Genomic DNA, 11713 nt, shown 5'->3' on the forward strand with positions numbered 1-11713 from the left:
GCAAAGGGGTAAGTGCACACCCTGAGAAAACCTGACAGGTCTGGAGCCTTGGAGACTTGGAAGGTGAAGAAAAGAGAGCGGCAGAGGGAGGAGTAAGGCAGGCCTAGAAGAGTGTAAATTAGAAACGCAAAGAGGAAAAGGGAAGCTGTTTCAAACTAATTTAAGGACTGGCTTCATTTAGAGAGTGCAATCCCTCAAGTAAAACTGCGTCAGTACCTGAGAATTCACAACTTCTATAACGCAAACAGAATCCTTTTCGCCTGCAATAACACCCAGTCTGTTAAAAGACAACACTATAGTCATAAATGTAGCTGACAAACTCAAAGAAGAAAAGCAGCAAATTATGTCTTCTTTTGCCATTATTAATCATTAATCAGTCCGCATCATGTCCTCACGAAACATCATAAAAGGTCATTAATCATAAACTGTGGTCAGGATCTCGATGATTCTCTGAGAAATAATACCTCAGACCCAACCCTAAATTACAGAACAGTTCAAATGAAACTCCTCAACTGTTTGTCCCAGTGGACTGGTTGGAAGGAGATGAGAGCATGGACAGAGAAACACAGAAAACATACCTATGATATCTGGTCCTTTGGCTGTGAGTCTCAGCCCTCTGCTGCCCAGTGGAACTTCAATCACCGTCTTGGTGGCTACATCAAGATCAAAACAACAGCGAGCATTACAATGACAGGACAGAGCCAATGAAAACGCCACCCAAAAGGTGCTAAAGGGACAGTTGCTGAGAGCCAGTGGAAGCCTGCTCTCATCTGCTGTAATGGGCAATGGGCCCTCAGTATTAGCCCGATTATTACTAACACTAATTTTGATAAGATGTTTCCAGAAATATAGGAGAGGAGAGGAGAAGAGAGGGGAGGGGAGGAGAGGAGAGGGGAGGGGAGCTGAAACTATTTCCTCTGTAGCTGATGTAGCTATTAACTCATGAACAACCCTCATACTATACATTCTGTTACACGCCTAACGATATATATTTTACAACACAGGATTTTAATTGCTGCTGGACTGCTGCCAGTTTACTTACAAGTAAAAGCACTTTTATTCGGATTAGCCAAAAAAAAAAAAAAAAAAAAGCCCCATCACAGAGGCTGAGGGAAATCCCTATATGAAGAGTGAGGTTTACCAAGAGGTGCTGGGATAATGCTTTTAGCAAGGAGCAGTTTTTCCAGCCTGGTGGTGGCTACTGCATCCAGCAATGAAATTCAACTCTCCTGCCCCCACTCCCGTACACACACACACACACACACACACACACACACACACACACACACACACACACACAGAGCGAAAAAGGCGGAAAAACAGCTAATAACTGGAAACCATCGGCAAGTCCTGGAATTTAATGGCTGTAATGAAATAAAGCTTTGGGATATGGTCAGTGGTCTGGCAAAGAGAAAAACTCGATTAAAGCATTGTGAAATGAGACATACTATGGGACGAATTGTGCTTTAGCTTTCAAAGTCACACAGTCAATGCAATGTGGCAGAGTATTTTAAAAGAATAAACACTTTAACCAAATGCAATAATAAACGTTAGCGCGCAAGTGTGCAAAAACACTTTAAGAAACAAAAATCAACAATAAAAGCAGTGTCTATTTTTCCGGCCCGTCTTTCAGGAATGCAGCACCTAGCCAATGTTCTGGGAGAACGAGAGGACCACAGTAGCCAGCGACTCATTAGCGGCGTTTTTTACTGCGTTACTAACACGGAGGAAAGCGGCGAACAGGAATCCTGAGCGACAGCCAATAGGGTGCAAGATCCTGGACAGAACCGACCTATCGGATTACGCGCGTCGGGTTATCAGCAAGACGGCTCTTAGTGAGGGCGCTGCGCGCTTGCTTCGGGTCACTCTATACTAGATGTTAAATAAGCTCTTCAAACGAGTAGTATGATACTGTAAAAAAAAAAAAAAAAAAAAAAAAAAAACCGCACCAAAATGGCCAGTGTTTTTTAATCAGAGTTCTATGTGCAGATTGTTTGATGGGTTAAAAAGGTTGTCTGGCCCGCAGTTGGCAGGTTTTCACCAGACAATACCGACATGTAGACTTGGGCCTCTCCAAGACCAATGCTATACTATATTCTATTTCCACTGCAGAACTGAGCACATCTTCGAAGTTGTGACACAGTGACAGCCTTTTGCGAACCAGATTTCTTGTGATTATTTTTTAAAAAATTAAAATGATGCAGTGGGCATGACGTGTTCTTTTCAATGGCAACATTTCAGATGTCCTACGTGAGAAAAACGTAGAACAGGCGGAAAAAAAGAACACGCAAACGCTTTATTGGATAAGACTAGCAAGCCCCTACAGTCATATCCCATTACCTTCAAATACGTCCATAAATGTCCAAAACCCAGTAAGCAAAACCAAACAACGACATCAGCAACAGAGGAAGAGTTACGGCGCATGCAATAGCTCCTGAATGACAAGCTGCTATACGTCACCAGGAGGATTACTTACTAAAAACCCGTCGGTTGCCTTGTAGGGGATCAATAACTCTTTGAAGGGAGCCAAAAACACCATCTTTCCCAACATGTTAAACAATACGTATGCTGGCTGCTCCATAAATCCAGTATGCAAATAAACCTGCCAGCGCCTGCGTCATTATCCAAAGACCATGGAACTTGAAGCATGCAGAACTGGCCTTAAAATACTTGGGGGGGGGGGGGGGGGGGGATCCCAAAACTTTTAAAGACTTCTTTATTCTCTACCTCAGGCCATACTTACAGGCAATGCACTGAATAAAGTAAACACTTAGGCTGCCTCAAAAGCATAACACAACAGTATTTAAAACAAATTGAAATGCCTTTATCCAGTAACTAGAGATGTTTTTTTGGGGGGGGGGGGAAATGGAAGCAGAATAATCCAGAACATCGAAAATGCCATTGTAAAGCTCTGCAATTATGCTCCTGCCAACCACAATACTAAATATAAATATACTTATTAACTTTGCATTACGTTTTAGGAAACATTAACAAAAAAATCAAAAACAAGCAAACTAAAAAAAAGAATGCATGCAAAACAACGATTGCATCCCAGTAGCATTCGTATTAGTCCATCTGGAAGAGTCAATAGAGCAGATGGCAAGGCTTCTAATTCAGACTCTCACCAGGCCATAGCACACCAGGACAGGCAACCACTGATCTGAGGTATGTGCCAAGTTGTGCACGGTTGAGGAAGAGGCATTGCTATTGAGCTTGGATGAGTCAAAGGGAAGAATCCGTGAGGAGTTCACCTACGTTCTTCGGGTGAGACGTGGGGCAGAGCCTGGCCCCGGACCGGCCGGCAGGTTGAGCCGTCTCCTCCACAGACGCCGCAGTTGTCCTCTTTGGTGGTGCTGCCCAGCTGTCTGTCACAGCCTACCTCCTGTTGCACAGGATACGGTGATCAGTGGGGCAGGCGTGGAGAAGAGGGGAAGAGAGGAAAGGAGAGAAGGAAAGGAGGAGGTGGAGAGGAAGATGAGAAAAGAGGGAGAGGAAGATATATTTTTTACAGCACAGGACAGTAATGCTGTTCTGGTGTAGTGTAGCTATTGCATCAGAGCCCATTAGTTCCAGTATATATAATCAAAAAACAAAACAAAAAATAAATAAAACTAAAAAAAAATCCCCCCCCCCAAAAAAAACAAACAAACCAAGACATACTACGTCATGGGAAAGGCAGTGAGCGATGGCAAATGACGGAATTTTGAGATAAGATAAGATAACCCTTGGTTGATCCTGAAGGAAATTTCAGCCTTTATCCAGTAACCCCAGTAAATGAGATCAATTGAGAGCAATCAAACGGTGAGGCCATATTTAAGGCACTCTGGAGAGTCTGCTTTGGGGCAAGGGTCAAATTAGGGACATTGTGAATCAGGAAAACTTGTATATAGTTAAATAAATGTGGTGAGGTTTTGTTTTGTTTTTTTGTGGTCGGTGATGCGACGTTATTCAAAAATTCCATGAGATAACTGGTAAGTCAAGTCAGACACAGGAAGTTTGAGATGAAGATAATATCCGTCACAAGAAGCAGGAGACTAAGATAATATCAGAAAAGCTGTTCAGTGTGACTCTCAATCAAACAGCAAAATCCTGGGGCTCAGGTCATCTCAGGTGATCCAAATCATTGATACTTCCTACATTTTGTGTCATTTTCAGGCACTGTTACAGTAGCTGTCTACTCAGATGCCTGTAGTACTAAATAACCATTAAATAAATGCAAACGTTCAGACAAGGCAGATAATTTGACCAGTTTCCAAGACATTTCTCTTGGCGGAAATGAAGTGCTATGCATATTTGTTCTACAAACCCTCGAGTCAGGGTCAAATGGAAACTCTATTTCTGTTAAATTGAGGGTACAAGACTGCCTCCTCCTTTGCGCTCTTGCTCTCTCTCTCTCTCTCTGACACTCTCTCTCTTACACAAATACACATGCACACACTTACAGGAATGCAATCTCGGAAGAACCGTCTTGTCCCAAATATTGCTCCTGTCTGCTTCTCATGACATACATCTAGTAAAGATGGCCTAATTACCTCTGTCTCACCTCCTTTTCTCCATCTAAACCTGAACAATCTTCACAAACACCTGAGCACCACAAGCTACAAGCTGGAATATCTGTGATATGCAAAAACTACAGACTGCGAAATTAAAAATGCAGTTGACTGGGCAGTGCAGTTGATGTGGACACACGTATTCTCCAATTGCATGCCAGACAGCAAATAAACCCCCCGAAATATCATCAACACTCTCCAAGATATAGTCATTCAAAGATAAAGTATTTTTATATCTTTTGACATTACCTTCTCATTTTTGCTGTACGTTTACTGACAATCAGTAGGGCAGGAAATATCAATTGCTCCAAAAACATCCAGGATGGAAAACCATAATACAATTACACAGCGCTCGGGAGATGTAATAGAGATTGATAGTATGACTCAAATGGATGAGAGTAAGCACAATTCATAGGGCCTGGATCTAACTGGGGCTTAGAGAGAACTCAAACAAACTCTAGATGGCAGCTGGGCTCGCTCTGCTGGCCTGCGTCCGTGGTCTACCTCAAGCCCTGACTCTGCTCTGTGGGGCTCCATCAAGGATCCTTGGAGACACCCTTCGAGAATGTATTTGTTCAACTGTGAGACGTAAGTCAAACATTTCCCTCCCGATTATACCCAACTGCATACGATAACGGCAAAATATGGGTTCTCTTATTTTCTGAAAATATGTTATTCGTGTTGAACAAAATAGATCACGCATATCTTATTTTAGAATCTCAACTTGTTCCTAATCTAATTGTTTTGTTCCCTACCTGGATATAGATTTCACCCATCTGGCTTTAGCTGAAATGAAATGGGGAAACAATTTGGTATTCCTTAACCTCTGCACACATATCTCCACCAACTACAAGTGTATCACCATGACAACACTCACCTGACAAACGCCGTTGATACACATGTCCAGAGACTCTGCTCGGCATCGGGTGCCATCCAGCACCTTGGGTGCCAGCTCCACCACCAAGCTCTTCCCCCGAGCCTGGCATCTTAGAGCACAGAGCAAGACGGCGTCATAGCTCGCTGGAATCCACTCATACGTCTGCCCTTGGTATTTGATGTCATTGTGGGCGGAGCACTGCTGAGCTCTGAAGTCACCTGATTCTGGAGGGCAGTCCTGATTGGAGGAACAAACATTCCTTAGACGGCCTGACGACATGAACCTCAACATGGCAGATACACGACTAACTCTTTTCCTCAATTTAGTACAAAGTACTGCTTCTGACAAAACAATATCTGACAAAAGACACATTTTTGATGGGCACTCATTAGGATATATACATTAATAATACAAACGCAAGACTCAGACACATAACTCTGAACCTTTAAGATCTCTATCAGTAACTGACCTCCATTCTTGCTTTCAATGCTTAAGGACTCTTTTTCCTAAATTATGCAATCAGTTCTTGGTCTTAAACTTGTCAGTGTCAATTCCATTTCCAGTGACCTAAAGCCAAAAGCTGGCATCTGAACGGGTCTTTAAGGACACATCAGTTAGCTGATCCCTCTCTTTCTTTTGGCTTCTTCCTTTTGATCACGACTCTAAAAGCCCTCAGTGTGCCAGCCTCCCACTCGCCAGCCTAGGAGACGCTCCCGATTGAGGCAACTCCGCAAACATCCTTCAGTGCAACACAATACGACTTCCTCTATGGGGTCAGAAAGAGAAATAAACAGTGGAGAGCCTCGGAAATCAACTCGGGAGCCAGACCCCATCGATGCCGATTATAAAGGCTGACGGGGAACACTCGGTCTCCACATCCATCATTTTTGACAGAAGCGTCGCAAACATTATGCAGGAACATTTGCCCAACTGGTTCTAATCGAGGCAGCTGCAGGTGGACCATGAACCCAGATGAACCCAAATCAATGGTAGAAAAACAGGCCACTGATTATAATGCACTGAGAGGGACAGATGACTTCTTCAGTGAAAACTTGGGAGGCTAGTTACACAATGTAAAACCATTTTTATTTGCAAACCCATTTTTTTTTTCCATCGATCAGTGAAAGAGATTTTTACCAGATGCTTGACCAGATGCCTTACAAAAACCTGGATGAGAAGTTTCTATTTCTGACTAGCTTAGGGAAGCTCTGGGTAAGACACGGTACAAGAGCACAGGGCAATTGACATAGCTGACAGTCTCTAAACCATTCTGAGCCCCATCTTACCAGCTGCAATTATGAAAACTCTGCCAGACGGTGTCAGCACTCATCTCCAGGAGAATTCTGCAAGTTTTGTGGGAACGATACTGTGAGTTTTTTGGGTTTTTTTACGCAACCTGATAAGGTCCTTACTTGTTCGTATTTTGGTCCTGATTATTTTTTCTGAGGATGTGTGCAACCAAAACACTTAATCTTTAAGTTTTGAGATGTTTTTGAGGACAAAACAGTCATTATTATGCACTTGTGGATTGGAAAGCAATTAGAATTTTTGCATATCCTTCAAACCTTCAAATCTACACATGCAATTAGACAGAAGATTGCAGAAGAAAACTGTTCTTTCCAGTAGCTATATGGTATGTCTCAAATATCCCATAATCTTCAATGTTAAACTAACACCTACAGTGGAATCCACATCCATGGCTGATAACCGTGAGGTGTCATATACAAGGTTAGGGCCAGTGGCAGATTTGGCATGTTTTAAAAAAAAAACTGCTTTCATCTGATAGAATTCCTCTGCATCAGACTGAACTGCCCATTTGAACCATTTGAATTCCCATAGGGTAGTGTCTACACTTAACTAAAACCGATGCGTTTAGCACTTTTGACTGTATTTTGTTTAATCAGGCACACCATGCAACATCCTTTGGGGGGGGGTCTTAGAATGACTCACTGTATTACTGCAGGTCTTGTAGCGGATGTTCCTCCCCTTACAATTCCTGCAAAGCAAGATGAAGGCAGATATCAGCAGGGCGAAGCCTTTCTCCTCCTGCTTCTGCTATTCAGCGAATCCCAGCTCACTTGGAAACGTTCTGCTGTGGGAAAAACATTAGATGCCCAAACCCGACTCAGATCGCATCCACTTCTTCACATCGGCACGTTTAGATCTTGACCTGAAAGTGTAAAACCTTTTTGTTACCCCTGGATTTGTATGTTTGTGGTGCTTCTATATGGCTTGCTTACACAGCTCAAATTTAGGATGGCCCCTGTCGTGTGGCTCAGCGTTGCCAAGGCTTTGGCAGGATCTCACACCTACAGAGGTGATCCAGCGAGCTCGCATAATGGTGTGACCCTCACCGCCATTCCTTGGGTCACTCAGGCTATTCTCAGCATCTCTCTGGCAATGACCTTTGGCCTTCTACGAACGGACAGTAAACATGCACTCAGAAGTCATGACTGCTGGACCTGTTGCGTCCAAACACTTTCTGTTATTGTAGCTTAGCTGCACGGGGGCAGCCGTAGCTCTCTATAGTATTATGGTATCTCCCTTATGCTGTATTTCACTGCCTTGGCTCCAAATATGTTCGTGTGTGGGCAAAGACCCAGAGCACCTTCTTCTGTTCCTCTCAGTCCCCCTAACCAGGAGGATAATCCAATGTTTCCTGAATGCTATGAAACTATGAATCATGTCATCCGCCGACCATGAAATCAGCCGTATAGAGTAACGTCCTGCTCCTCCTGCAATGAGTGGAAAGCAATTACACTGCAGCCTGACCTGAAACTGGCCCCAATCTTCAACTAATGTGTCACTAATGATCTACTGAGGCCAGATGGAGTGAGATGAGTTGTAGCTCGTGGCATTTTCAGTAGCGTGTGCACATATTATTTTAAGATCAGCACCACTATTATTTTTCAAATTTCATGCTGGCTAAAGTCATTACATAGCAGGATTACGTCTTAGTCTAATTTGGGCTTTCTTTGTGTTGGTTTAAGCAAAATATAAAGTTAGTCAATAATATTCATTGTCAAAAGTGGATTGTCTTTAGGCACACTTCCGAGGACATTGCACATCACATTAAGACTGCGGAAAGATCTTGCTGAATAACACTAGTCTCCTTTGTCGGTGGGGCTCATGAAAGGGACTGGTGAGGGAAACCTGACATGAGATACGTCTGTGTCTCATAAGAAACCCTACACCCCTACAGAAAACACATCTTTGCATAAAGGAAGCATTCGATTCAGAAAGACAAAATCTAATCTCCCAAGGAAGAGCAGAGAACATGGTTAAAAAGGGGCTCAAAATACTGAAAGATTCACTCATTACTGCTTCTTGAAGCAAGTCCCACACATTTGCCATCTAAGCTGAAAGTTTCTGACTAATGGAAAAAATATAAAAGAGTTTAAAAAAAAAAAAGTCAGCAGTTAGCTCATATATAATGTGAGTTAAAATATCATTATCTCCAGTAAAAGAGCCTTTGATCTTCCAAAAGACGAGAGAGAAATCTAAAGTTTTCCACTGCTTTGCTCTAATTATCAAGATTAAGTTTGGAGTCTTTTATTTTCTCAAGACCTGTGAATTACACAGAGAGTAACAGAAGAACTTTAACACAAAACTGAACAAACGAGGTAATAAGTAATATATTAATGAGCCCCTTCCATTAGTCACGTGGACAAGCGCATGACGTGGGAGTTCTTCGATTGTGTCTCGTTTGTAACCATGTAACCGAGTTAAACACACACCTGCATCGGTTTAGTCTTGTCTCGTTTGTATGTATTTAAACCCTTGTTAGTGTGTGCCTTATTGTCAGTCAGTGGTCATGTTCACTTTCACAGTTTATGTTATGCGGGACTGCCGGTGTTTGTCAATAAACGTTTGTCTCCATCAAGCAAGTCTGTGTGTCCTACACTGTGACCTGCGGCACTTGGGCCTTCACAATATTACACTGTTTTATCAATACAATGAGAAATCAAATAAGATGTTTTAATTAAAAGAAACCAGCCATAATAATTTACTAAGGGACTTGCAGGAAGTAAAAATATTATGGAAAGGAAGTCTACTTTATTATTTCAGGGGATTCAGCACAGTCTTTCTCTCCTCAAGTTAATGAGTTTTCTCCATAATATATGGTAAATTATGCACATAATTAACGTATTTTTGGCAGTAGTGAATATGGTAACATGAAATTACCACTTTATCAAGAATGCATAATTAACAAAGTCGTTTTTTTTTATCCTGGGGGAAGGCAAAGATAAAGACAGCAAAAGTTGGAAAAAGACAGACAGACAGATGGAAAGAGAAAGAGTGACAGAGGGAGAAAGATAAAGAAAGATAAGGAGGGAAAAGGACAGAGAGAGAACAACTCTGAGAAGGAGATACCGGACCTGGGGGAGCGACAGGGAAAGGCGCATGGGGAAAACAGCAAAGAAAAACGGAGAAAGCCTGTGAGATCCTGAGTCCCTGTCAGATTTTCCGCCCTCCCTGGATACAGGCCTGTGCAGGGAGGATGTGTGCCAAGCATAATCGCCGCGGCTCTGACATCACTCCCATGCGTTCACGCGCCTCCGGCATCCGGGGCACTGACCTGTGAGAGCGGGGAGGAAGGCTCAGCGTGCCGATGGTGTGAAATCTCGTGACTTTAGCAACAAGAGCAGAATGGAAACGTGACCTGCCTTTTTTGGAAGTAACACCCTGCAAGGTGCAAGTGAGAATCCCAAAGGGGTGGTGGTTGCGGTGGGGGAGGGTGTGTATGCGGGAAACAAATGCCTGTGCAAGCGCGTTGAATGTGAGTGCGCGTGTTTGTGCAGGGGATAACTGACCCTCCATTGAGACACCTGCGTAGGGAGTAGGAGGCCCCGCCCCCACAGGTACGAGAGCAGTCACTCCACGATCCCCAAGCGTCCCAGCCATTTTCCCGCTCCACATCTGAGCGTGTAGTCCTCGATGACTGCAACACACACACACACACACACACACACACACACACACACACACACACACACACACACACACACACACAGACACACACACACACACACACACACACAGAGTGAGCATAGGCTAAGAAAGCATTTGCTCTATTATCCCCATCCAAGCACATTCCTAACCCCGATTTGCAAAAAAAATGAAATAAAATAAAACAGCTCATAAAATTAAAAAAGCAGATAAAGGTAAAAAGGAATATGACTATGTCCGGGCAGAGGAAAGACTGGCTGGACCAAAACCTATTCTGCGCTCTAGATCTAGAGTAAACCCCAGTCCAAATCCAAACAAGCATCTGCAACATGACTGCTCTGCACAAGTGTTTATGGGCCTGTCGACTCCAGCAGCCACCCTGGCCATCATATCTAAAGGATAGATCTTCCGCACACTGCACAGAGGGGGGTTAGCCACACACACACACACACACACACACACAAAACTGACTTCACCGAGTAGCTCTGCCTCACTGTGGGTGGTGGGCCTTGATAACAGGCCCACGGCCCAGGAGCGCTGAAGGAGCCTTCCGTTTCATGAAGGGGGAAGGAGATAGATAGATGGAAAGAAGAATTTAAGAGAGAGAAGCGGATAAAGAGAGTAGTATGAAAACAGAAAACAGTGTGATCCTTCGAGCACCCCTGGAGTAGATCGACTGGCCCCGTGCAAAAGTGGGGAGGTTTTTCTTTATGACTGCACACCGAATCGCTCCTGTAGGGGGGGAGCACCCATTTCTCCACCGATATTATTTATGCATGGTGACAACCCCCCCCCCACAGTGCCGTCAACAGCTAAGCCTTGTCTGTGTACCCCCAAAACCACGGCCTTGAACATGAGCTGGGTTTCCCCACCCCCCACCACAGCCTCCTGGAATCCGTTACCCACTTCAAATCCCACAAGCTGATATTCCAGACAACTTGCCTCCGTATGCTTATGAAGAAGGCCCCCCTCAAAAGCTTCCAGGGCTCAGCAAAAAAATATGAAGGTTGTTACAAATAACAACAAGGTAAACAGCAAACAGCAAACAGAGCTTCGAAAACATGTTTCACTGAGACACGGTTGTTTAAACTCATATTCTGAATTAAGTGATAGGGTTATCATACTAGTGTACGAAAACCACAGAACAGCCAGTCGAGGTTCCTTTCACTACTAATATACGTGCATAATATGACATCCTGTCTGTAAGCCTTAACATTCTAGAAAACAGACTCCTCGAAAATCTGTGCCTAATACAAGGTCGCCATGGGAACGGAAGTGAGGGAGTATCAAGACTAAAAGCAGAGTTTTGAAGAATTCTTCCCAAAACCTCAAACTT

The 11713-nt window shown here is 43.6% G+C and overlaps 1 protein-coding gene across 2 annotated transcripts in view; it reads right to left on the reverse strand.

The window, feature by feature from the left end:
- Positions 1 to 11713, reverse strand: part of adamtsl3 (ADAMTS-like 3) — a 96882-nt gene that overhangs the window by 37680 nt on the left and 47489 nt on the right. For both annotated transcript variants that reach the window (XM_027019845.2, XM_035526907.1), the window contains exons 4-8: positions 10242 to 10369; positions 7378 to 7423; positions 5428 to 5664; positions 3256 to 3382; positions 579 to 653 (exon numbers count right to left, since the gene is read on the reverse strand). In XM_027019845.2, the coding sequence (XP_026875646.2) occupies positions 579 to 653; positions 3256 to 3382; positions 5428 to 5664; positions 7378 to 7423; positions 10242 to 10369 (613 nt within the window). The remainder of the gene's footprint in view (positions 1 to 578; positions 654 to 3255; positions 3383 to 5427; positions 5665 to 7377; positions 7424 to 10241; positions 10370 to 11713) is intronic.

This window comes from Electrophorus electricus, chromosome 1 (genome assembly GCF_013358815.1).
Source record: "Electrophorus electricus isolate fEleEle1 chromosome 1, fEleEle1.pri, whole genome shotgun sequence".
Taxonomy (NCBI): domain Eukaryota; kingdom Metazoa; phylum Chordata; class Actinopteri; order Gymnotiformes; family Gymnotidae; genus Electrophorus; species Electrophorus electricus.